This window comes from Lagopus leucura, unplaced genomic scaffold, assembly GCF_019238085.1.
Source record: "Lagopus leucura isolate 7727_CA_CO unplaced genomic scaffold, USGS_WTPT01 Super-Scaffold_100159, whole genome shotgun sequence".
In the NCBI taxonomy this organism is placed as follows: domain Eukaryota; kingdom Metazoa; phylum Chordata; class Aves; order Galliformes; family Phasianidae; genus Lagopus; species Lagopus leucura.
The window spans coordinates 16,262,010-16,287,713 of NW_024962335.1; the positions used below are offsets into that span (position 1 = coordinate 16,262,010).

The following is a 25,704-nucleotide window of genomic DNA, read 5'->3' on the forward strand; positions in this document are numbered from 1 at the left end:
TCTTTTTTTTTTCCTTCTTAGTGACAGCCTGGGCATATAGAAAAATCATTATAAGGCTGCATTCAAAACTACAATTTTTGCCTGATTTTCTGGTTTGTTTGTTTGTTTGTTTGTTTTGAATCTTAAGTGTCTGTGCCATTGTTATCCCTTGGAATTACCCACTGATGATGCTTGCATGGAAGAGTGCAGCATGCTTGGCTGCAGGCAACACACTGGTTCTCAAGACAGCTCAGGTAAGAAGTAAAAGGAATGCTCAAGTGGCTCCGGCCCTCCAGTGTTTTGTTCAGACACAACAGTTCATACATCTAGCAGATTTCATCCATAGCTTGACCTGTTCATATATTTTAAAGTGGAGGTATAATTATATAAATTACTGTGCTCATACCAGGTACTGATTATTTTAAATTCTGCTCTAATGGTACTTTCATTTTCAAGAATGATTTATTTTCTGCAAGAAAATGCCATTTTTGATTTGTCAGTACTGTGAGGAAGAAGATGCATATTGTATCAAAGTGAAGAACTATTGAGTGTAAGAGTAATTACTATGCATTTCATTAAAACAGGAGACCTAACCTAAGTGTTTCTATTTAGGTCACACCTCTGACTGCCTTGAAGTTTGCAGAACTCTCAGCTAAAGCTGGATTTCCTAAGGGTGTTATAAATATACTGCCTGGTTCAGGTAAAACTTTAACAAATCTTTAACACTTCTTTATAGAAAGAGTTGTTAAGCACTGGAATAGGCTCCCCAGGGAGATGGTTGAGTCACCATCCCTGGATGTGTTTAAAAACTGTTTGCATATGGTGCTGAGGGACGTGATTTAGCGGAGGGCTGTTAGAGTTAGGGTAGTATGGTTAGGTTGTGGTTGGACTCAATGATCTTTAAGGTCTTTTCTAACCTGAGTGATTCTGTAGTGCTATGAAATCATTTTTCTATGAAGAACAGGTCATACTAAAGCTGGTGTACTAGTATTTTACCGTTGAAGACCTGTTACATAAGTTCATTATCTTTGTTGATAGTAGTCTTGCATCCATGACATGCAGCAGTTTCACATATTTTCCTGAACAGAATTGGAAATTTCTGTACGTCACGTGACTCTACCTAGTGGTAAGAGCTGTCAGCCCACACCTTTTCCAAGCTCATACAAACAGCATGAAAACTCTGAAAAAGAGAATGCGTTACAGAGAAACAAATTGCACTTGCCTATAAGACTTCATTGTTTTTCTCCTAATCTTATAATCACTTGGAAGTATTTTAATGTGACTGTGAGGCCTAGGGCAAGCTATCAGATGTTTCGTGGTCACTGTAAACTAGCTGTTCTTCATACCACATCACCTTAGGTCATCATTTTCATCTTTCCCCTGAAAAAGTGAGATGACAGAGTAACTGTATGGAGCAGACTCTGTTACAAATTATACTATTGCACCTGAAGTGGAATATTAGGAAAAAAATTCTTAACAAGAGAAAGATGGGAGAATTTGGACCCATCAATGTGATTTAAGTTAACTAATATGAGATTTTTGTAGTCCTATGAATAAAGCCGTAAATATCAACCAGAATGTGATATTTTATTGGGTTGCCATAGGTCTTTCTGTATACAGTGCTGTTGCTGGGGTAGTAAAAATCATATTTGTACTGTCCAGTTAAGGTGTTTTCCTCATCCCAGGTGGCTTAGTGGGACAGCACTTATCTAAACATCCAGATGTTCGCAAAGTTGGCTTCACTGGATCCACACCAACTGGTAAAGAGATCATGAAGAGGTACTTTTAGCATAAGATTCATGAATAAATGCTGCTTAATCCAGTTCTTAAGCACCTTATTAGCAATATCTTTCATGTAGCCATAGTAGAAAAGCATACCTACATATGCTTGTTTACATTTATCTCAGATTCTGCTAAGTCACTGTTGAAAAGTAGAGGCTTATACTGTACATTTTCACTAGATATGATTGAAAGGAAATGATTAAATGAGCTGTTTAAAAGGTTTGTTGTACTTTTTTTCTTATTTTTTCCAGTGCAGCCACTAATCTGAAGAAAGTTTCTCTTGAACTTGGCGGTAAATCACCACTGATCATATTCAATGACTGTGAACTTGACAAAGCTGTAAAAATGGTAACTAGTTTGAAGTAAAATATATTTGAAGCCTTGATGTTACATGCTCACAGTATTGCAGTACTCTTCTGGACTTGTCAAAAACTGCAGCAGGAAGCCCTTGCATGAAGATTCATGAAATCTGTTAGAAAACACTCATTTTCTGTAGGATATTTCTTTGTGTCAGCATAATTAACTTATTTGTGCAGCACCAAAAAGATAGGGATACATTAGAGAACATGACAAGGAAGAATTTACATCAGCCAAGTCAACATATTGGAAGTGATTTCTGTCAAAATCTATTAGCCAAGAAAAACAAGCTTTAAAAAGAAAAGCCTGAAAATGAGCTAAAATATACAGTATACTCCCTGTTGTCACACAGTGCCTATTAATTCACCATCAATCACATAATCCACCTTCCCAACTAGCCATAAGGTGTTTAAGTACATGAGTAAAGTGTGAAAATGAGAAAAATGGTAGATTTAAGCTTATTTCCTGCTCAGGTGATCAAAATGACAGCAGAAGCAGTTCGCTCACTAAGAAGCAAATAAAGATCTCCCACACTGTGCTTACAAGAAGTGCTAATTCCATTAGTTCTCTGAACCAACAAAAGCAGAAGGAAAGCTTCCCATATTTTTTTGAACTTTTGTTGGCAGGACAAGAGTCTGAATGTCTTCACTGATATATGGAAAGTGAAAGCTGAAACTTTGCAGTCAGCAAATGAAACAGAAGGATGCCTATGAGAATATAAATATAAATGTTTTTTATTTCCCCAATCAGGGTATGGGAGCAGTATATTTCAACAAAGGAGAAAACTGCATTGCTGCTGGCAGGCTGTTTGTGGAGGAGTCAATACATGACGAATTTGTTAGAAAAGTGGTAAGATAGTTGAAGACTAAAGTTTAAGCAGACGTATTACTATGGCACAAAGCTGCTATGACACGTGCTTTTCTTATTATTTTTGTTATTGCTTACCATAGACTATTCTGCTTCTTGTGAATGTCTTACAGTGTCAAAAGAAAGGCACTGAAGGCAAATATTTTCATCAATAATGCAGATAAGTGACACTGAAGTAGATAGTGCATCTTCAGTGATACTTCATATTTCACTAGGAAAGTAAAATGAAAACAATGACTTGAACTTCAGTCACTGTGACTGAAGACTGCTATGAAATTTTGAAAAGGCATATTGGAAGAGTAGCTGGTCATAAAAATCCAATAGTTACCTCAGTGAGCTGCTGGACAATTCATATATCTAGCTTAGCCCAGGAAATTATTGTGGTAACTCATTTACTCCTGGTAAAAGCTAACATTTCACCTGCTTCCATAATAGCATAAGAGAATTATTACATGCAAACTGCATCAAAAACTTTAAGGAGTAACTGGAACTTACCAAACAAGACCATATAAACAGCCTCATTTTAGAAGGGGAAGAGCGTTCACCTTCTAAGATTGCATCCCTTTTTTGAGCCAAGCTTCGCAACACTAATAACAAAGCATGCTGAATCACCGGTCATTTTAACAACTACTTGTTATGTAACTTCGTTTTGCTTGGGTAACCCATAGGTGGAAGAAATAAAAAAGATGAAAATCGGTGACCCACTTGATAGATCAACAGATCACGGCCCACAGAATCACAAAGCCCATCTGGAAAAGCTGCTGAACTATTGTGAAACTGGAGTGAAAGAAGGAGCCACTCTAGTGTATGGAGGAAGACAAGTATGTAGACCAGGTAAGATACTGGTCAAAGCTGTTAGGAGTTAGAAAGCAGCAACATCATGGAAAGAGTACAAGGCAAACCCAAGAAAACACCTGAGGACAGAGTATTCAAGTCAAATATTACAAAATGCTGTGCAACTGAAATATATCAAAATGAGTCAAGATTCCCATCTGTAGCAGTATCTTGCACTCATTTACTTGTATTGTTTATGAGGCATGGAGGCCTTTTTTGCAACAACCTTGAATTGTCAAGAGCTGTAACTGTAGTCATCCACTTTGATGAGCAGAATACTTAAGCTGTGTGGAAAGTCTGCATTAGATACTATTATCAAAAGCCTGTTTTGTTATATGAAGACTTTGTTATATGAAGAGTTTAACAGGAAGGCATAAAAGCAACATTTTGTCATGATGATCAGTCCTTTATTAGTAATGGAGAAGAAACATTTGCATGAGAATTTTAAAACATATGACTGCATCCACAAAGAAAATGAAAATGCAGATTTGTAGCTGTAAGAAGTCAGTGTAACAAAATAGGAAGGAAAAGGTGATTATACAAAACACTGGAAGCTGGCTTTATCCACTCTCAATGAAATGTACTCACTCTTGTAGATGGAGATACCCAAAATCACTTATATCTAACACTGTAACAGTTCTTGATTGACAACAACGTGAACTTGTTTATAGATGGGTCTTTTATACCGCTTAGAAAGGAACAGTAGTTATGAGGTGAGCTTTTGTTTCAGTTAAACCTCAATAAACCGTAGGCAAAGTTGCTGCCCATTGCATATTTTTTTCTTGTTTTTGGAAGATACAGATATGTATGGCTATCTTCTTGTCAGGTAACAAGAGAAGCAGTGGTCTCTCTGACATTCTGTAACGCTGCCTTCCTGCTGCCAGAATGCAGGATCTGTCCCTGAGGAGCAGCCTAGCCTTGCGCATGCAGGCCTTCTCTGGACATGACCCACATGTTAACTGCTCTCATCAAGAAAGGCCATTCTTTTAGCCTTCTTTCTGCTGTTATACATATGCATCACCATTCACTATTTATTCTTATTGATCTTGGTATTTTCTGTTTCAAGCCTCAATGTATCTGTGACATTAAGTACAGATAGCCTGGACAATACAAACAACAAAGCATTTTGTCTTCACTTAGATGCTGTTTTATCCTCTATTTAGGTTTCTTCATGGAACCCACTGTATTCACAGATGTTGAAGACCATATGTACATTGCGCAGGAAGAATCCTTTGGTCCAGTGATGGTCATTTCCAAATTTAAAAATGGGTACATTCTTCTTATTTTCACCGTGTGTTGAAATACATTGAATGGTTCTTTTAATCTTCTAAGATCTAGCTGAAACTCAGGTTCTCTTTCTGCTAAATTCAGAGGTTTTCTAGTATGAGTGTCCTTCTGCATGTCAGTATAGAATAAATGCTGTTACAAGTGTGCAAGGGAGTAGGAGGGAGCACCAAGCACCATTTCTTAAATAAGACTCAATTTTCAATGAAAGATTTTTACTCAAATTGATACAAACGCAGAGGTTGGATCAAATTGCTAAAGGTGCATTTTTTTCCAGTGGACAAAAAGGACCTCATAGTGTTTGTGCATTGTCTAAGTCTGGCACATTACTCCTGTAAATGAAAATGCCCCTGTATATTTTGTGGAGTGCCAGTTTTAGTAGCTTTCATTTTACATCATAGGAATTATTTTACAAACAGATAATATAACAGCCTTATGTAGAAATTTCATACAGCTGTTTCCACCAGGTTTCTTTTTTCTGCAGCATGAAAGTGAAGTTGGGAACTGGCCACACAGATACCCCTTTACGTCTACAAATTATGTGTGGAAATACGGGATTATAATCAGTTTTTGAAGCTTTAACATATGGATTTTTAAAATTAATTGAGATTGGATAGAAATAGCAATTTGAACATTGCTTGAAAAGACTGCTTGAAATGGACAGCTGAGGTCCAGCATTTACTCCATTAACTGACAGACTTTAGCAAACTGACTCATAACGCGCTGCCAAGTTCTGCTTTACAAGTCATTTTGTATTCTTCTGATCCCTGAGATGTACAGTGTAGTTGAGTGAAGATAAGTGTGCATAATGCAGCTTTCTTTTGACATTTCCTAGTGTAGATCTTAAACACCGAAATGCAAACACATGCTTTACAAGCTTGAAGCAAGTGTATGAATTTCCATAACTGAAACAGACTGACACAGAGAGTAGTCCTTACTAAACTACTGTGTCTTTGTAACAGCTAAGAGAAGAAGCATGGCAGAAGATGTTTCTATCAAACTGAGGATCTAAGCTTGCTAGCACTTACTTGTTTTACCTCCTAGCAATTAAATCAATATTTTCTCCTCCAGGGATATCGACGGAGTGCTGCAACGGGCAAACACCACAGAATATGGTTTAGCCTCCGGAGTTTTCACAAAGGACATAAGCAAAGCTCTCTATATCAGTGAAAAGCTGGAAGCTGGAACAGTTTTTATCAATACGTACAACAAAACTGATGTGGCAGCACCATTTGGTGGATTTAAACAGTCTGGCTTTGGAAAAGATTTAGGTAAGTTGTTCTCTCCCCTCGTTTCTCATCTGACAATCCAAGTCAATGAAAAAATAGCATTACCTGAAATCTACAGATGTATTTCCTGCATCTCCCACATTCCTCCAGCGAAGTGATCTAATTCTTCTCCTGTCCTTACAAATCCCACTTCAGTATCTCCAGTATTGTTCATTTTATTACAAGACTGGACAGATCAAGCCTCATGGCAAAGAGTAATACAACAAATTTTTGCCCTCGGAATCCCTTTTTTTTTCCCCCCCCTCATCAACATTATTAATAGGGGAAAAATCCCTATGTAATGTAATTTTGTAATGTAATTTTTTTTTTTTAACCCAGAAACTTAACATAGGCAAACCAATTCTTAAATTCAGCTCCAAGCACCTCCACACAAGTTGCCACCTAGAGATTGCTGCTGCTTCAGTACTCCCCCCAGGTGGCAGCTTGTTAAAATTAAGCTGCATTTTCTTTCCATACTTGTTGGGTTTGGCCTCTTCTCGTTAAACCAGTCCTGTAAATCTTAAAGGGAGAGTAAATGCATTAGTTTCTCATCGTGTCTCAAGGACTCAAATGTTGGCTAAAACATTACAAATTTATTTTAATGATACAGTTACCTTCCCTGACAGCTTTCTCTCCTTTAGCCACTATTCTAACTGGTTAATATTTGCTTGTACAGGTGAAGAAGCTCTTCATGAATATCTTAGAACGAAGGCTGTCACTGTGGAATATTAACAGCCTCACTTGGAAAGTAAACTTTTGGCAGTTCTAATCTTAAAGGCTCCACTTAATACCATGCCTGGGATATGCCATCTGCAGTGCTGCAACTAGAAAACAAATACACTCATTCCATAGATAATTTCTTTAAATCAGGTCCAAATTTTAGTCTCACAGAAAGACAGAAGCATTTGGGAATTAGCCTGACACCATATAAATGATCCAGCAACAGTAGCAGTGATTAGCACAAGCCAAAAATAAAAAAGTAGTTTGGCTTATTTTTAAAAAATACAGCTGAATAGAAAATTCTCACATGCCTACTTCTTATTTGTGTGACCACATTTACATGAACATTTTAAACTTACTTCTTAGGTGTCTTCTAAAATTGAACTAAAATATGCATATTATATCATTTTTGCTATTAACTGGTTCAGATTTACAGTAGCAACTTAACATTCTGCTCTGGTGATTCGTCAGCAGTACAGAAAACCTTTGTGCCATAAGAAGTACATCAATGCAAGGAAGTGCACTTACTATGATCTTTGTATAGTACATACAGAGTTCAACATCCATGTTAACTATGCATACCAAGCTAAAGTTACTGAAAATATTTTCTATCTTTTTGTTGAAATGGAACATGTGATCAGCCTGCAATCTGAAAAGTGGATACATTAAAAGATTAAAATCACTTGGTGCAAACAGACTCTTATCAGTTTTATATGGCATGACTATTACTTTGTACTTCAAATGTCTTTCCTTCTTAAATCTATGCGAAAATCTCTTGTAAAATGACTGAGTTAAGACTTTGGCTTTCAAATTTTCTTCAGTTTGAAGTTTTCCATACAGATCAAGACCTTACCCAACAAACAGACTGTACTTAATGCTGGTTGCTCTTCTTACATTGTACCTCCACCTAAAACTTAATCTGATCTCTGGACTGCCATTAGAAAGAGCAGTCCCACTTCCTGACTCCTATTCTTCCTCTTTCCTAAAATATTCTGGGACTTCATCAGCTGATTTTGATAAATTGTACCCCTCTTCCATTTTTAAGAAGCTATACTGAGAGGGGAAAAAAAAAAAAAAAGAATCCCTGTAATTTCTTATCACAAACACTACTGAAACAGGTCTTAAAAAGAAAACTTCAGAATTAAGTACTGGATTTGAAACAAGTTGTGTACATAACTGCAGGTTTCAATTCATTATTTTTTAAGTTTAATATCCGAGCAAATACAATAAAGAAAATATGAATGATATAGCAAATAGAAAATAGTACTTCAGGAAACAACGTGTGATACACAGGAGCATCACAGAGACTTTTGAAACACGAAACAATCTGTAAAGTAAATACAGCAGCCCAAATCATTGTATTTCACCAATCTGAGGTAAGTACAAATGAGACATATTTTCACTGATTGTGGTTTCACGATTGTTTCAAGCTAGCCTGAGGACAGGCCAACTGAAAATAAACTTTTTGATTCTTCTGGTAGTGACAATTAACAAAATGAAGAGCAGAAATGTGATAAAGCAGTAGATGAGTAGCGTGGCTTAGTGCACCTGTAACACCACAGAGGTGGACTTGACCTGAGTACCACAGGTATTTACTCAAACACTGCAGATAGGAGCTAGCTCAGGGAATAGCAGCAACCTACCTGTAACTCAGCGCAAGCCCAGAAGTATAAGTAATTCTTTGCTAAACTCTTTCAAGTCATGGCTTATTAAAATGTTATCCTTACCTATGCTACCTCATCTTGAAACAGCCTCAGCTGTTGCTTTGGTATTCAGCAGTTACTGTGATGATGGCAACATACAAACAACTTCTAATGTACTTTAAGGTAACATTTAATATTGAAGACATTGTACACTAATACTTTACAGGACATAATAAAGAACAGATTTTTCCTTGTCATTTCTTTCCTGCCCTCGAAGTCAAGCTTTATTCTAAGCACACTACAAAAATCTTTCTTCAACAAAACGAGAACAAGAATTTTCTCAACTAGCTCTGCAGTACGCCTTTCTGCTCAAACATTCCAACTTGTAGCTGCTTTCTTAGTCTAACTTCACAAGAAAGCTTGGAATTTTCATGTTGTCTGATGAATAAGACATTACTTAATTCTTCAGAGATGTGGCTTGCTTCAGAGCCATGAGCGGATCCTGAATTCTCCACCAAGTAAACAATAGCATTTCACAGGATCCTCGGGAATCTCACATGGAGAAACAATGCCATTTAAAGGCTAAGTCTTCAAAGTAAGAAAACATGGTTTGCTTGAATACTATTTTTTTTTTTTTATTTTTTTTATTTTTTTTAAGTATAATAAAAATTGATTCACTCATTCACTTTGCTGTCCAAAATTTCTATTTTGCCCTTTTCTCCCTTTGGTTTAGGAAACTTAATGTTGTCTATTGTCACTTCATCAGTTATACAGTCATCTTCAGATTCTGAGTCATCTTCTGAAGTTAGGTTCTCTTCATCTGTATCAGAATCACTCAGTTCAACTACAGCCACATTCTGAAAGAAAAGATCTTAGTTAACACATGATACGTTTCTGTACTCTTCCATAATTTGATTAAAACACAAAGCAAACAAATCAGCTCTACTACTGTATGAAAACCACAGTCAGACAGTGTTTTGTCAGTCAGACAGACTTTTGGGTTCTAACATGACTAAGGCAAATATCATAAACAGATTCCCAAGTATTTAAATTGTAGCTTTTATCACCCAAAGCAAATACAAGGGCATTTTTATATCCTTATAAAAGAGAGAAAGGAAATAGATGAACTCAGTCAAAATCTAAAGTAATGAGCAGGAGGCATCCAATAAAGAACTTAAACCACTTAAGAGTATGAAGACGTCACGCTATACGTGTATATATATATATATGCATATATTTATGAATGTTATTCATATCATCTGGTATTATTAATGCTGCTACAACTACTGCAAAGTAGTCTAAATCACACTTTGTGAATCAAGTGATCATATATTTTCTTAACTAGAGCTGTAATTTCTGAGGGTTGTTTTTCTCTCTGAAAACATCTGTCTTAAACTGCTGATCCTCACCTCAAAAACTTCCTGCATGCTGCAAGGCAAAATTTACACGAAAAATACACGAATGTGTATTTATACAAAATATTTATAATATAAAATATACAAAACACAAAAATAAACGTTACACAAATAAATGTATTCCATGATCTGCAAATAACACGATGCTATTATCTCCTGACTTGTTTATTGTAAAGCCAAGGATTGTCAGACACTACCACATGAAAAATCTTTTGAAAATCCAACTCGTTCCACATCAGCACGTTACAACAAACAATTTTTAGAATCCATTCTGTTTTCTGACAACTTATTGCACGTAGATTGAGTACAGTCTATAAGGAGGGGGAATGGTTTTAAACTGAGACAGGGGAGGTTTAGATTGGATATTAGGAGGAAGTTTTTCACACACAGATTGGTGACGCACTGGAACAGGTTGCCCAAGGAGGCTGTGGATGCCCCATCCCTGCAGGCATTCAAGGCCAGGCTGGATGTGGCTCTGGGCAGCCTGGTCTGCTGGTTGGCGACCCTGCACATAGCAGGGGGGTTGAAACTCAATGATCATTGTGGTCCTTTTCAACCCAGGCCATTCTATGATTCTATGATCTAACCAGCATCCAAGCAGTTGCTCTGAGAGCTCGCAGACCAAACTATCTGGCTGCCCCATTTCTGCCTTATTTCTTGTCGGTTTGCAGACCAGAAGACACTTGTCTGGAACACACATATATCACATCGCTTTCAGAATGAAATTTTCCTACGTGAGCACGTGGACTTATAATTTCAGCTAAAAGCAGAATGAAAATATTGCTGTGACTGTAAATATTAGCTGTAAAAGATCATAACACTAACAACATTTTTCAACCCAAAGCTATTATTATATTAAAGCCTTCTGTTATGCTTTACTAGGAACAACGTCCAATTTTGAAATCAAATCTCCTACATTTAAAATAGAATGAGCAACTTACTTTCAGTTCAGAGTTTACAATTCAAAGATAAAATACCTTATTCTGACCTTAATCTACTTCATCCCTAGCCATTATATTCTGCAAGTATTAAAATCAAGCAGTAAATTTCAACCCCAAAAGGGTTTACTACTTTCATTATGAATTTGCAGGTCACAGAATAAAATGGTAAAGATTCCACCTTATTTATCAAGCTAGCTTAGTGTAAGATCAGAGGATTATTTTAATCATACCAAAATGCAGTTTGTAGAACCAAAAACGTGTTATTTACCATTTCTATAACTTTCTCAGTGGCACTGTCGAGATTTTCAATATCAAACTGATGAGCTGGTGCTGTTACCATTTTTCTTTTTAGCTCATCATTTGCATGAGCCATCTGTGGTAAAAAGCTCTGTACTCTGTCCAAAACTGAAACAGAAATAATTACTACCTGTATATATATATACACATACACACAGACACATTTATAGTTTTATACCTCAGAAATCCGAGCATCTAAACAGATTCAATTTCAACTCTGATTCCCAATTGTCAACCACAGCAGCAAATATTTCACACTGAGAAATTACATCTGAGAGATACAAGAAGCTCAACAAAAAGCAGCAAGGCTGATTATACTGGAAACAAAAGTCCGAGCCTAAAGAGCACTGGTCTATTTTCACGAAGAGAAAAATTCTCGAAGATCACATAATTCCTAAAGAATCTCAGTTTTTCATTACATGTAGAAACACACCAAAGAGAACGCTAGATGTCTATGCGTAATTTGTCTAAGAACCCAAAGCAAATAGAAATGGAATGAGTCTCCCCCTTTACCAAAGCAAATATTTGATGATTCACGGAAGCAAAAATACCTTAAAGTTGTTCAAGCGTTAAATATTCAGCTATGTTAAATAAACTACTTAGTTGCTGCCACTGCTCTAGTAACAGCGTTACACTTACCATTACTCCTTGGCACCCTTACAGTCTGTAAAGTCGTAGCCTTCTTGCGGCCAGGCTTTGAACTAATCAGTAACGTTTCTTCCAAACCTAGAAACAAACAGGTATTTACACGTTTACCTGCATCAACCACAAACTCCACGTTTTTAACTGTGAGGCTTTCCTCCTGCTGCTCCTTCTCTACTCTTCTATGCCAAACCTAAACAGATGAGGATTCATTTAACAAGCACTGCGGCATTCCCGCAGCTCTCGCTCCCGGAGGAGCCCCGCACACCGACCCCTCGGCCCCTCACCTCCGCGGCGCCCCGCGGCCAGCAGCTCCTGAGAGGCCGCCGCCTGCCCAAGCCCCGCCATGCTCCCCACAGGCCGGAAGTAGGGCTCTCCCTTCCCCGCCCACCGCGGCGCAGCGCCCCCTGCAGGTCGGGATGACCGCTTCCTCCGCGAGGTTCGGCGGGTGCCGACTACTGGCGGCCGTGGGCGGCGGGAAGGTTCCCTTTGCTTCCCCTCACCTCCGCGGTGCAGCACGTCTCATCTCCGCTAATGATGTGCCCCGGCAAACTGTGCCCTTCGGCCTCATATTGGCTCAATAGGTCAAACACACACGTGGTGTTCTCTCTGTTCCCGTGCGAGCATTCGTGAGACCCGCCTGGGACAGTCCCGTATCGCCATCGCCATTCCCAACGCGCTGGCGCCGGCGCTCAGCTCCTCGCACAACTCCCCGGCCGCCACCTGCGGATTCAGGCAGATGAGTGCCGGAGGGCCGAGGGAGAGCCCCCGCCTCTTTGTTCCCCCCTTGCGGGGTGCGGCCGCCCTCTCGCCATCCCATCAGCGCCTCTCAGCGGCGCGGGGCGGCGGCTGCCGCTCGGCTCTCCCCCGCCCGCCGTCGGATCGGAGCGGCCGGCGACGGCGGCGGCGGCGGCGCATCACGGCCACATCATCGCGGGGGCCGCCCGCCCTCTCTCTCCGGCCCCTTCCGCGCCTGCTCAGTGGCGGCGTTGCTCACCTAGCCCGGAGCTGTCACCGCCGCCGGGTGGCCCCTCCCGCCCGCCGCGATGGAGCGGGACCGCGAGCCGCCGCCGGCCTCGCCCTCGCCCTCGCCCTCGCCCAGGTAAAGGGGCAGCGGGGGGGGAACGTGAGGGGAGGGCGGGCGTGGGCGGCGGGCGAGCTGCAGCCGAGGGAGGCGGGGGGCCGGGAAACTTTCCTCGCCGGCGGCGGAGAGGCGCGTCCGGCCCGCTGCCATCCCCGCGGCTCCGGGCGGGCTCCAGCCTTCCCGGCGCCCCGCCGTTCTGCGCGCGCCTCGCCTCGGCGGGTGTGCGTTTGTGCTCCCGTCTTTACCCCTGTGGGATACGCCAGAATGTGGCACCGCGAAAGCGTGAAACCTTTCCCCGGTTGAGTTCGAGTGGCAGCTGTGACCGTTTTCTTTAATTCCGGTAAAATATTGCCGTGCTCTCGCCCTGTGCTGTCCAGGATGCAGTCGTCGGAATCTTTCCGTTTGATCTCAGGTTATGGAGCACTGAACATCAGCCAGGCTGCATATAAAATGTTATTGCTTAGTCTTACTGTAAGTAATAACATGTGAAAAATACAGGGTGATACATCTGTCTCTTGTATTTAGAGCCCTACCAGCTGTTAATTGGCATCCTAACAGTCGTGGGTTGGGCACGGTGGTCTCCAGAGGTCTCTTCCAACCCCTACAATTCTGTGTGATTCTGTATGTGACCTTAAGTGAGATCCTCCCTTTACCAGTAATGCTGAAGATAACAGATGGGACTAGACGGGCTGACCTGTTTTGGCACTGTTCCCTGCGTATATTGCCTTATTGAAGTTCTGAGCCTGGAGCCATAAGGCTACAGTATGGTGGGTAGACGTTTCAGAAAGAAAAAAGGTGGATGTCATTTTCTTTTCAAATACTTTGGGATATTATCCTCCAAAAACAATGTGAGATCTGTATTCTAGTGCCCGACTTAATAAGCAGTTCATGCCCCCCTTAGAAACCTGTAATCAAGATCCCAAGTCGTACAGTTAGGACTCATCCTGTTAAGTACCCACTGGTTACATAATCTAGACGAGCGTGTTACCTCTTCTATTTCAGACTTTTCCCACCTTTTGGCAGGTAGTTTTTGTGCTGGCATTCCATTGGGATGATGTAGCAACGTAACCACATTTCACAGCCCGCTCCTTCATTTCTGGCTCTGTTTTGCTCCTTTTTTTTTTTTTTTTTTTTTTTTTTTTTAATTGAATTGAAGGTCAGAGGCAAACCAAGTCTTTTTTCTGACAGCTGCTTTTCCCTTCCTTGGGGCCAAAATCGAAAGCTGACATGTTCAGGAAGTGAAATGCAGCAGTCTAAAACTTGTCTGAAAATTGAGCCTGAGGCTGGCTGCTCTTTCGATGTATTACTTAAATTCACAAAGGCATTTGGAGGTTGTTTCATCTCTTTCTTTTCCTCATGCTGTTTTCTCTTTTCTTTCTTCTGCTGTTGATTTAACCTACAACTGCCACAAAATAAACACCATGTTAAAAAGTATACTGCATAACATTTAAAAGTGGTACGTACTGCCCATAATGCTGCTATGCATGTGACATTTATTGTTTTTCAGCACGTTTTCCATCTTTTTGTACCAAGCATTTAATATCTGGTATAAATAATCATAGCACAGCGCACTATCCTTGGTTCTGAGTTCTACAAAATGGTTAATGATAAAACAGTCTGTTTGCTTGCTCTATATGTTCAGGTGATCTGATGTAGCTTTCACTTTCTACTGAAATGTTCACTAGGATACAGCAGTGTCAGTGACAGTCGTCTCTGTCATAAGGATATCAGCTTGATACTGTGAACTTGCACGTACACAGGACACAGCAGTGGAGAAGAGGCTGTGCAGAACACTGTCTCATCTGCATAAATCTTATTCAAAATTTACAAAATTCCCATTCCAAACTTCAGAATATGAGAATTCTTGAGATTGGAAGGGAGCTCTGGACGTTGCCTTGTCACTAGCCTTGCTCAATGTAGGCTCGACTACAACAGGTTGCTTTGGGCCACATCCAGAAGCTCAGTATTATATAGCTAGGTGTTATCTTTTGTTTTTTTTGCCAAACTCAGAAAGCAATCAGAAAATTAATTTTCCCAGCCTTAGACTTCAATAAATATTTGTTTTAGCCCATCATAATGCTGACACTATTTGTGTTTTTTTTGTTCACTGTTCTTCTTCCTGCTTTCTTTGAATGAACTTAGAAAAGCATGGCTATTGTTTCCATGCTTTAAATTAATCTCTAGCAGACTAATTGCTGTACAGTCAAACTTTTAGCCCTAATGTCCACTCCTTTAATCCTTCCAGTGATGGATATTACAGAATCACAAAATGGCTTGGGTTAGAAAGAACCTCCAGGATCATCAAGCCAAACCCCCCCTGCCACATGCAGGGCCACCAACCTCCCCATTTAATACTAGACCAGATTGTCCAGGGCCCCATCCAATCTGGCCTTGAACACCTCCAGGGACGGGGCACCCACAACCTCTCTGGGCAGCCTGTTCCAGCACCTCACCACTCTCTCTGTAAAGAACTTCCCCCTGACATCCAACCTAAATCTTCCCTTCCTCAACTTAAAACCATTTCCCCTTGTCCTGCTGTTATCTACTCTTTCAAAGAGTTGACTCCCCTCCTGTTTATAGCCTTCCCTTAGGTACTGAAAGGCTGCCATGAGGTCACCCCACAGCATTCTTTTCTCCAAGCTGAACAAGCCCAGCTCCCTCAGCCTGTCTTCGTAGGGGAGGTGCTCCAGCCCTCTGATCATCTTTGTGGCCCTCCTCTGGACTCTCTTTTTATTCTTTAAATACACATGAGGATGTGTGGAAGAAGCACCTCCTACCCATACTCTTGAGAACTGAATCAAGACTGTGACTGAAACAAAGTTTAGAAGATGAAATCTGTTCCTGCTACTCCATCCCGAACAATTACATTTTCATTTCTTTTATCTTCCTCAGATGAAACAAAAGCAATCAAGTCAATCGAAGGTGAAGTATGGAAAAATGTGATACTGGTCCAGTGTTCAGCTTCATGGCTGAAGTGTGTGAGATTTCCACAAGTCAGCATCTCTTCCTGCTTATGGGCCTGTCTATTTTCCATACCATCTGCTTCTGCTGTTCATTTTCTGTGTCATACATTCAATCTCTGTTGGCATTTTTAAAATCGGTGTACTCATCAATTGCATTAATTCTATATGGGGAAAATTGCTTTGTTGTATGTTGAACTGCTAAGTGTTTCGCTTTTCAGGAATATGTCCTCAGCAAACAGTGGGGTGTGGTTGTATTTCTGTTTGTGTACATTTGCAGGACTGAGAAAGAGAGGTAAATAATGCACAATAATTGATATGTGAATGAATGAAAAGAGGAAATTGTTAAATGTAGCTGCTTAGGAAACAAAGAGTAGAAAATGTTTATGTCTGGGCATAGCTCATTATTTTCCTTGTAGGGAGAAAGACAGGGTCTGCTTTCATTTCACTTATAACATGCCAAGTATGATAAATTTGAGGCAATTTTATGGCTTCTCAAAGAATCTTTATCTCTTGGTTTCTGGTTGTTTTTTTTTTCTCATACTTCTCCTTTCTCTGCAGCTTAATTGTATGGCAGGAAACCAGACTCACTTATCTCCTCCTGTTTTGGACTCGTTTTTGAGCATTTTGCTTCCTTTATTTCACATGAGTTATTCTAGTAGTGCTTGCTTCTTTACCTGGCTATATCTTTTCTAGACAACACAATAAAATTGCAATTGTTCATGTCAATGATAAAGCTTCACAGGGATTTCTGATCCTCAAGATCATATTGCTCTATAGATGGTTTGCTGCTTTCTGTAGCTGCAAGCAAAAAGTAAATACAGCAATATTAGCATCTAGAACTCACAATGAAATTATTGCATCAGGTGACATTTGGAAGAGCAGGTTTTTAGAAATGAATAGCTGAATTCAGGGGACTGTACACTTATCCTCTGAAGATGTAATTACTTTTCACTGTAGGTTTATGTACTGTAGTATATTTTTCACTTCATCTTCTTAAGTTCTCATTTTTCAGCATTTACTGTTAGCTCACATTTTATCATTCCAGGCAGTTTGGTGGGAAAAATCTAAATGACTGCCTTCTAAACTGCTTTAGTACTTTTTTGTTTCAGCTGTTGGCTACCAGTCTGTCTCTGAAGCTTTTACAGTTGTTTGAAATATTTTTCTATCTCTTTTTCACACTTGTAGATGCCATTTCTATTTGTTAACACTTCTACACTGTTCTACTTCTACACTGTTAACACTGTATTCAGTGAAACCACTATATCCCCAAGGAGTTCATTTCTTGAAAAAACAGAAAGTATAAACTTACAAGGAGAGAAACCCATATGGTATAAAGATATGGATAATTAACCCAAATACTTCTAGTCAGAGTTCCTGAGCAACGAATAATTTCCATGAATCACCAGCCTAGCACTCCAGTGATGTGAGAGGAGGACACTGGAGAAACCGCAGTGACAGCTGAACTCTGCCATCTTACAGCTATTGGGAAATTTTCTCAGTGTATTTCCCTGGGAGTGAAATAGAGTCCTTTGTTTGTGAACACTCCTCAAAAACTAACAAGCAAACAAGTATCGCTACCCCTAAAAGACCTCTAATGAGACTGCTTTAACGTAAGCATCTTTTATCATGAACACATCTTAGTTTAGCACACTATTCTTGAATTATTAAATAAAGTTTCTCTAATCTGGATGCTTCTTGTGATCAACTGAAACTCACCTGTCGGAAGTGGTCTGAATTTCCCCTTTGCATGTATCATAGCTACTGTACCACTTTCCATCCTCATAAATCAGTTGGCCACTTCAGCGTCCAGGGCCAGAGCCTTTCTGCAGTCTTAATTTTCCAGTTTCCATGAAATGCTCCTCTCCTGTACTCCTTTTAATCCTTCTACAATAAACCTATTTATTATTGTCTCAGAAGTTGGTAATAGTTTGCTAGTTTAATGATACACCTGCTTGTATTTCTTTATGCACCGTATCTTTTCTTTTACACAGCTAAAACCTTCTTTGTGCAGGGCAGAAACAAAATTGTTCCCTGTTGTTGCCTTTCTGTAGCGTATAACCCAGCACCATTTTGGCCTGTGGTTAGAGCTCCTCTGGGAGAGAACAGAGGTTGTTTTGTTACTCGTAATGATGTGTGTGGAAACTAGAATTGAGGCCTAGGAGTTTTTATATGCTTATAATAAAAGGTTCAGCATAGCACAATTTACTACCAGGTAGCAAAAAGTTATTTCAGGAATCTTGGTTTCTTTGTTGGTCATGTGGAAAAAAATACTTTTCTTTTGCTAAATCAAGCAATACACTCCTTTGTTGCTTTCAAAATGTTCTTTTCTTGATCAGAACTGCCTTGGATAAAGCAATTGGTAGGGGGAAAGTCTTCATGGTAAATATGAGTCTTTGCTCAGAAAAGCAAACCAAATGCTTCTGTAAGCAGCAGATCTGAAGTTGACTTGCTGTGGCCATATGTGGGTGAATTATCCTTATGTTTGAAGATGCCTTACAGCAAGGGCACAAATGTAAATCTCTGGTAAGGCTGATAGCTTTGACCTCTCTATTCTCTGTGAAATTTAATAGGATAGAAAAATATTAGCTTATTTAAAAACATTGAAATGGAGGGAGTGAAAATATAGGAATCATAACATAAACGTGAATGTAGGAGCCTCATCTTCATAGGCGAGGAGATGAAAAATCCTCCAACCTTCAACTGTTTTTGTTTCCTGCAGTTTGTAAAAATTGAAGTCTTTCCAGCTTTGCATGTTGGAGGGCCTACAAGGCTGACATCCTGGTGGGGGTCTGTTACAGGCTGCGTAACCAGGCTGAAGAGATGGACAAGGTGTTCTACAAGCAGCTGGCAGAAGTTGCGCAGACACCAGTCTTGTGCTCAAGACTGTGGGGGACTTCAACTTCCCTGATATATACTGGAAATATAGTGCAGAACAAGCAGTCTAGGAGGTTTCTAGAGTCTTCAGGAGGATAACTTGCTGACTGGTAAAAGAGTCTGCCCGGGGAGGTGCCCCACTAGACCTGCTGTTCACAGAGAAGGACTGGCGGGAGTTGTGGAGGTCAGGAGCTGTCTTGGGCAGAGTGACTGCAAAATGGCGGTTCTCTATTCTTAGTGAAGCCAGGAGGGGGGGTCAACAAAACTGCTACCTTGGACTTCCAGACAGTGGATTTGGATCTGTTCAGGACAGTGGTAGGGGAGGGTCCCTACGGATTCAATGCTGAAGGATAAAGGGGTCCAAGAAGGCTGGACACAGTACGGGTTTGGGGCAGAGTGGCCAGAAGAAATGGACCTGGGGGTGTTGGTTGACACTTGGCTGAACATGAGCCAGCATTGCCCAGGTGGCTAAGAAGACATCCTGGCTTGTATCATAAATAGGGTAGCCGGAAGGAGCAGGGAGGTAATTGTCCCCCTGTACTCAGCTCTGGTGAGGCCATGCCTGGAGTACAAGGGAGACCTTCATAGAATCATAGAACTTTGCAGGCAATTGGACTCTGCTCTTAGTGACCTCACACGTAACTTTGCAGAAGGAATATAGTACTTTAAAATGCTTGTGGATGTATTTGCTCCAGAATTCCGTAGTCCAAAGAATATGCATTTGAGGAACTTCTATATTATTGTTCCCCCACTAGTGAGAGTATTGCTATTGTTTGTACCAGCACTTAAAAAAAAAGAAAGAGTATAGGTTTGTTTAAATATTTTGAATGAGACTATCAATGACTACGTTATGCTTTTTTCATAGCACCATAGAATGGCCTGGGTTGAAAAGGACCACAGTGTTCATCTAGTTTCAATCCTCCTGCTATGTGCAGGGTCACCAACCACCAGACCAGGCTGCCCAGAGCCACATCCAGCCTGGCCTTGAATGCCTCCAGGGATGGGGCATCCACAACGTGGGAGGGGTCCGCCTCTTCTCCCACATGACTAGCAATAGGATAGGAGGGAATGGCCTTGAGTTGCACCAGGGAAGGCTCAGGTTGGATATTAGGAAAAATTTATTCTCTGAAAGGGTGGTCAGGCACTGGAACAAGATGGGAGGTGGTGGAGTCACTATCCCTGGTGGGGAGATACTGGTGGTAAGTGGACAGTTGCATGAGATGATCTTTGAGGTCTTTTTCAACCTTGGTGATTCTATGATTCTGTATATAGTGTATTGAACTTGTGGAATTATGTCATTCAGCATTGTCTTGGTGTAGTCTGACCAACTTTTGTTTCTTTGGTTGTGCCAATGATTTTCTTGTATTTGTGGCATCCAGTAATAAAAACAGATCAACAAAATTTCAAGTCAAGTAATGTTGTACTTACAGTAAATTACTGTAACTATTATCACCACATGAAAGCTAAAGAAGAGGAAAGTAAAGTGACTACTAATGGAGGAAATGTCAAATGACATGAGACTACCAATATATCATTGTTTAATGTTCGACCATAACAGAAGTTGGAAAGTAGAAATAATTGCACAGTCATGTTAAATATAAAAGATATAATTGTATTTGTATGACTTGCAGAAAGCAAAACAAAGTGACCATGACTGGTGTTAATATTGATCAATTAATTATAGTTTAGTGGTCACTAGACATCAGAACGTTATATATTTCAGGAAATATTTACAACCTACTCCTCATGCAAATTTGAATGAAAATCAGGTTTTTAATATCTTATTTATCCTAACTCCTTTTTTTCCTCTTAATTTTAATTAAATGTAACATGCCATTACAATATATACCTTTTTTTTTTTTTTTTTTTTTTTTTCTCTTTTTTTTTAGATCCAGATTTGTGTATGGAGTTGTTGAAGATGTGAGATCCATTAAAAAAACTTTTTGCATTCAAGAAAGCATCATTTAAATTTATCTGTTTTAGAATTATCAAGTGTGGCACTTGATAACTCATCTTCAAGATTTCTTCACTGACATCTGAAGAACAAAGTGCTTTTCCAACCTGTACTTCTGTAGCACTATGACTAACTGTAAAGACAGATCTATCATCACCAAAACAAACAGCAAAGTTCATGACAGAGAAGGTTTTGTAAACTGGACCATAAGTCTTAGCACAATTCAGTCCGATAAATTTTTGAATCTGCTTTTGAGTATGGTTCCAGTTGTTTACCAAATAAACCAGGATGAAAGACACAAAAAAGTGAATGGTGTTTGGCAAGATGGATTACAACCAGCAGGACACAATTATAATGTTAAATCTGAGCAGCACGCGGAATATCATCACTTCTCGGAACAAACTTTTCATGGAAGTAATGGACACAGCCCTTCTAACTGTAGCCCTAAGTATGATGACTTTTCCAGTTATAATTACTGTGATGGAATGGACACTTCAGAAACAGATGCAATGTTGCAGGAAGACCATCTGTCTAGTGACAGTAATGAAGATATTATTGTGGAGGGGAGTAGAAAGCAACCCAAGGAATCTAGTAGTATTATGGCACTGCAGATACTCGTACCTTTTTTGCTAGCAGGATTTGGAACTGTTTCAGCTGGCATGGTTTTGGATATTGTACAGGTTGGTATTTGCTTTGGGAACTATATTTTTAACAGATAATCTGTGAGTTTTATAATTTGACACATGGTATTGTGGATGCTTACAATAATGAGAAGTAATAAAATGTGTGTATGATTCTGCTATTATGAACTGCTTTCCCTTCCAGATTATCTTAAACAGCTCAAATATTTTGTTTGGAGTTATTCAAGACTTGGTAAGTATTACAGCCACAGTGAACTGGTGGAAAGGAACTGTTACTTCTGCTTTAACTGAAGATAGAAATATAATAATTAGTATGAATCAGTTAAAAATTCTGGTCAGTAATAAATGTTCCTTTTGTGCTTCGGATCTCTGCGATTTCTGACATAATGTATAGATTTGATCCAAGATAATGTGTATCATATGTGGAAGCATGCCTAAAATTCGTACACCACATGAAATTCTTCTGCAGTGAATTAGAGCTTTTTTAGATATCCAGGTGTGACTTTTTTTATGTAGTGTTAAGTATACTGAACACTTGGAATTACAAACATTATTGGTGTGAACAGGGCTGCAGAATCACTTTCACCTTGAAATATAGCTGTGGTAGGTCCATAGAAGCAGACTATCTTAATTCATGATAGTGTATTTAATTGATGATAGTTATTCAGGGTTAAGATAAACTACAAGTTCCTTTGAATTTCAAGAGTTACGTAAATAACCTTTTTAAAACCTGTTTTGGAGTATTGTATCACTAATATCCTACTGATACGGAACTTCTGTAGGTCTGGTTTTGTAGCTTAACACAGCTGTAGTGTTTTTTAGTGAAGTTAAAAGCAGAAGTTTCCTACCAAACATTTCTTTGTGCAGTGACGTTTGAAGAAAATTATTGAGAAAGTAGCAGCTAAGGAAGGTTTATTAGATTAGCTTACTTTCTTGCTTTCTCTTTGCTTTTTGGAGGCCATATTTACTTTTGTTTCCTACCTACTTTTATTTTTTCCCTGAAGTTGAAATTTGTTGTAAGCAAAAATCTAATAGATTCTGTCTTCCCTTATGGGTAGTTTCAGAAAAATATATTCAAACAGATTAAATATCCATGCTATTCAAAATGAAAAGGCAGTAGGAAAATTAATCTGCTTCTATTTTGTTTTGTTTCATTCTGTCTTGGGGTTTTCTTTAGCTATACTTAGAGTTAAAAAAGTTCTCTTGAAGGAGGAGTAAGAAGTGGCCATTTTTTAAAACTTTCTGTTAACTGCCCTGGAATGGCACATTGAACTAAATGATCTATGAAGGTCCCTTCCAACAGGAATTACTCTGCTCTATTCTGTTTTTTGTTACTCAAAAACTCGAGAGAGAAAATAAAGCTTGGTCTTAAATCAGTTGCAATGGAAAGACACTTCATGCGTCAAGAAAAAGGAAAATTATAATTGACAAGCAAACTTTACTGCTTCCTTACCCTGTTTTGCCTCAGTCTTGTGCTTTGCCTGTGCCAATCTTATTCTTTTTACGGATGCTTTGTTCATACATTGTTGATATGTGATTTACGTCGCAATACAGCTCAATGATCAGCCAAAAGAGGCAGTTGTGCCTACCGCCACTATTGGCTTCCAACCCAATGTTTCCCAATGCCTTTCTTCTCTGAAAGGCACAGAAGTGCTCTTTTGGTGTATTTTTTTTAGCTGTTCTTTGATCTGGATTGAGATAATACTTCTTTTTTTTTTTTTTTTTTTTCCTTCTGTATTACTTCCAGTCATTATTGGTTTCCCAGCCCAGCACTGTGACTGAGAGAGAGAGAGGGCACAAAGTCAAAAATAATTGGCCAATGTTACCTTTTTCCATCCTAAATGGATGTTTCATCCATGAAACCATAATGTCAGTAAAACAGGGAAGCATGAAAGAATACGTTGTGAAAACAAAAATTTAAGGAAGACAAAGAATTCGAAGCTCTTTGAAACCATTTCATAGCTACTCTTTTTCAATAGTAAATACATAGGTAACTTCTCCCATCTTGTTTACATTTGAAAATTGAATCCTTTTTTAAATTAAAATCATATTTTAAATTGCTGCAAATCTCTGAATACAAAGATGATTTATTAAAATGATATATTAAAGTTTTGTTAGTTTCTGTGATTAGAAATTAAATACATGAATAGACAGGCATATAAAGTAGTACAGCTACTGTGCTGAGAAGTCAGCACACAAAATAATATTGGAAAGTTTGTCTTGGTTTGTTTTATAAAGTCTAGGTTTTGGAAATCTGTATTCTTCTAAATTTCTCACATGTGAAAGAGTTAGGAGACAATTTTTCATGTACAGGCTCTGTCTGTTCAATAACTTATTCCTAGCTGTTTTTTCAGATGAGGTTTCTGGAGAGCCACAAGAGGTGAGATGAAAACATCACTGTAAATTAAGAGCAGTCATAGCACCCGGTACTATTTTGAAATTATTTAAAACCTTGAAATTAATGACATTTCTTTTTAACTAGGTTTTTTTTGTTGTTATTTTTGGTTTTAGTTTTTTTGTAAGCCTAAGTTCTAGCATCCTGCTAGTACAAATAAATGTTATAAATGTTTTTTTTTTTTTTCTGGTGCTGACTTTCATGTATTAGTATTGGTGCAGTTTAAGTGGCCAAAATTAATATGCTTAATCAAACAGAAATTATATGCATCAAACAGATTAAGTACCTAAACTGTTCTCGGAGAGAGTAAAATAAATACTGACAAAACAGGAAGAATAATTTTTTAGTGACCTATAATTAATCTCTATTTTAAATACGCAGAGAAAGTGCAGTAGTGGAGAAATTAGTTTAGGAGATTTTGTATTGCTTGCTTTTTGTATTCTGGTCTTTGAAGTAGTGGTATGCAGGCACAATTAACTAGATGCATAGCAACTCTTGCCTTAAAGACTTTTGGGTCTAATCTTCAAAGGTCGATTTTTTTAGAGACCTAAATTATGAGTTACAGATTTTTTGGCACTACTTTTAAGATGGTCTAAAGGGCATTTTTCAATTGATTTTTTTTTTTTTTCCTCACTGTATCCTTTAAATAGCACTGGGATGTATTCAAGAATGTTACTGAAGTTTTTATCTTGGTTCCTGCTCTTCTTGGTCTCAAAGGAAATTTGGAAATGACCTTGGCATCCAGGCTGTCAACCGCAGTAAGTAACTTTCTCTTCTGATAGGTGTTGTAAATTCTTGAAAACAAATCTTTGGAACACTAGTGTTTTATGTTTATGGCTTAATCTGGCTTTTGCAGGAGCTGTTTAATCTGTTATTAAATTGACGGTGTTAAAAAGGCAAGCCTCTTCCAATCACCACACATCAATATTTTACTTCTTTGGTCTCTTCTAAGCCATCATTCAGAACAGTATATTAGATTATTGAGATTTACGTGTGTATTCTGTAAGGTTGTCTAATATCTCTGACCTTGGTGGGGTTTCAATATGCTAACATGCAGATTTTACATATTTTGAACGTGTTTTTCCATGGACCTCTTAACTCTGAAATGAAGCTATTCCAGACCTTTGTTGATGAAGCTGGAAGGTTTGATTTTATTAACCTTCTAGCTAAATAATTTTACGCTTTTTTTTCATCGTTCTTTTTGTTGTTAGCATTGCAAGATAACTATTTCTTTTTTTTTAATATCTTCTTTTGTATGTGTCATAGTTCTTTTCTACATCTCAAGAGATGTTCTGTACCTTCATTTTTTTTTTAGCCTAAACAAGCCAAACTGCCTTAGCATATGTATTTTTCTGTGTGTGGGAGTAGCTATTGTGAACAGCATTCTAATTATGTGGCTAAACTATTTCTAGTGCCTGAATTATGTATTTCTGTACAACGCCACCTTTGCAGTACTTCTCCTTTGTAAGATAAGCTTTCCATTTTCCATCAAGGCCACCTTCTCTCTGCCTGTGCCTGCTTGCATGAATCTTTGTAGAAAATGCTTGGTCAAAGGTGTGTGTAACTGCAGATGAGACCTCAATATAACACTGTAAAATAACACTTCCATATTTCTCTGTACAATTGCTCTTGAAACTTTCCTGTTTATATCTATTTATTCTCCTAGTAATGTCAAGCTGGGACCTCATAGTTACTTTGCAATCAATTACCATGTCCTACTATTTCTTCTTTTGTGTTATTTCCAGTTGTCACTCACTCCCGTAT

The 25,704-nt window shown here is 38.9% G+C and overlaps 3 protein-coding genes across 3 annotated transcripts in view; 2 read left to right on the top strand and 1 right to left on the bottom strand.

Annotated features, from left to right (window-relative positions):
• Window positions 1-7,788, top strand: part of ALDH1L2 (aldehyde dehydrogenase 1 family member L2) — a 29,407-nt gene extending 21,619 nt beyond the window's left edge. The window contains exons 15-23 of the mRNA XM_042889376.1: window positions 128-233; window positions 592-679; window positions 1,665-1,758; window positions 2,013-2,109; window positions 2,869-2,967; window positions 3,654-3,819; window positions 4,983-5,088; window positions 6,175-6,374; window positions 7,048-7,788. Of these exons, the coding sequence (XP_042745310.1) occupies window positions 128-233; window positions 592-679; window positions 1,665-1,758; window positions 2,013-2,109; window positions 2,869-2,967; window positions 3,654-3,819; window positions 4,983-5,088; window positions 6,175-6,374; window positions 7,048-7,103 (1,012 nt within the window). The 3' untranslated portion in view covers window positions 7,104-7,788. The remainder of the gene's footprint in view (window positions 1-127; window positions 234-591; window positions 680-1,664; window positions 1,759-2,012; window positions 2,110-2,868; window positions 2,968-3,653; window positions 3,820-4,982; window positions 5,089-6,174; window positions 6,375-7,047) is intronic.
• A 496-nt stretch (window positions 7,789-8,284) lies between these two features.
• NOPCHAP1 (NOP protein chaperone 1) lies at window positions 8,285-12,395 on the bottom strand. The gene is made up of 4 exons (XM_042889377.1): window positions 12,317-12,395; window positions 12,027-12,113; window positions 11,359-11,495; window positions 8,285-9,591 (listed from the first exon to the last, which is right to left on the bottom strand). The coding sequence occupies exons 1-4, from the start codon at window positions 12,375-12,377 to the stop codon at window positions 9,409-9,411; spliced, it is 468 nt and encodes a 155-aa protein (XP_042745311.1). The 5' UTR covers window positions 12,378-12,395; the 3' UTR covers window positions 8,285-9,408.
• Window positions 12,396-13,100: 705 nt separating this feature from the next.
• SLC41A2 (solute carrier family 41 member 2) overlaps window positions 13,101-25,704 on the top strand; it is a 50,025-nt gene continuing 37,421 nt past the window's right edge. Inside the window, exons 1-3 of the mRNA XM_042890390.1 lie at window positions 13,101-13,131; window positions 20,840-21,584; window positions 24,591-24,698. Coding sequence (XP_042746324.1) covers window positions 21,030-21,584; window positions 24,591-24,698 — 663 coding nt within the window. The 5' untranslated portion in view covers window positions 13,101-13,131; window positions 20,840-21,029. The remainder of the gene's footprint in view (window positions 13,132-20,839; window positions 21,585-24,590; window positions 24,699-25,704) is intronic.

Bases quoted from the DNA above. Each gene is read 5' to 3' on its own strand.
- NOPCHAP1 (XM_042889377.1), bottom strand. From the start codon at position 12,377: ATGGCGGGGCTTGGGCAGGCGGCGGCCTCTCAGGAGCTGCTGGCCGCG. The intron at 12,114-12,316 runs GTGAGGGGCCGA...GTTTGTTTCTAG, and splicing joins GGCCGCGGGGCGCCGCGGAG to GTTTGGAAGAAACGTTACTG. The intron at 9,592-11,358 runs GTAAATAACACG...CTTTTCTTTCAG, and splicing joins CTGAGAAAGTTATAGAAATG to AATGTGGCTGTAGTTGAACT.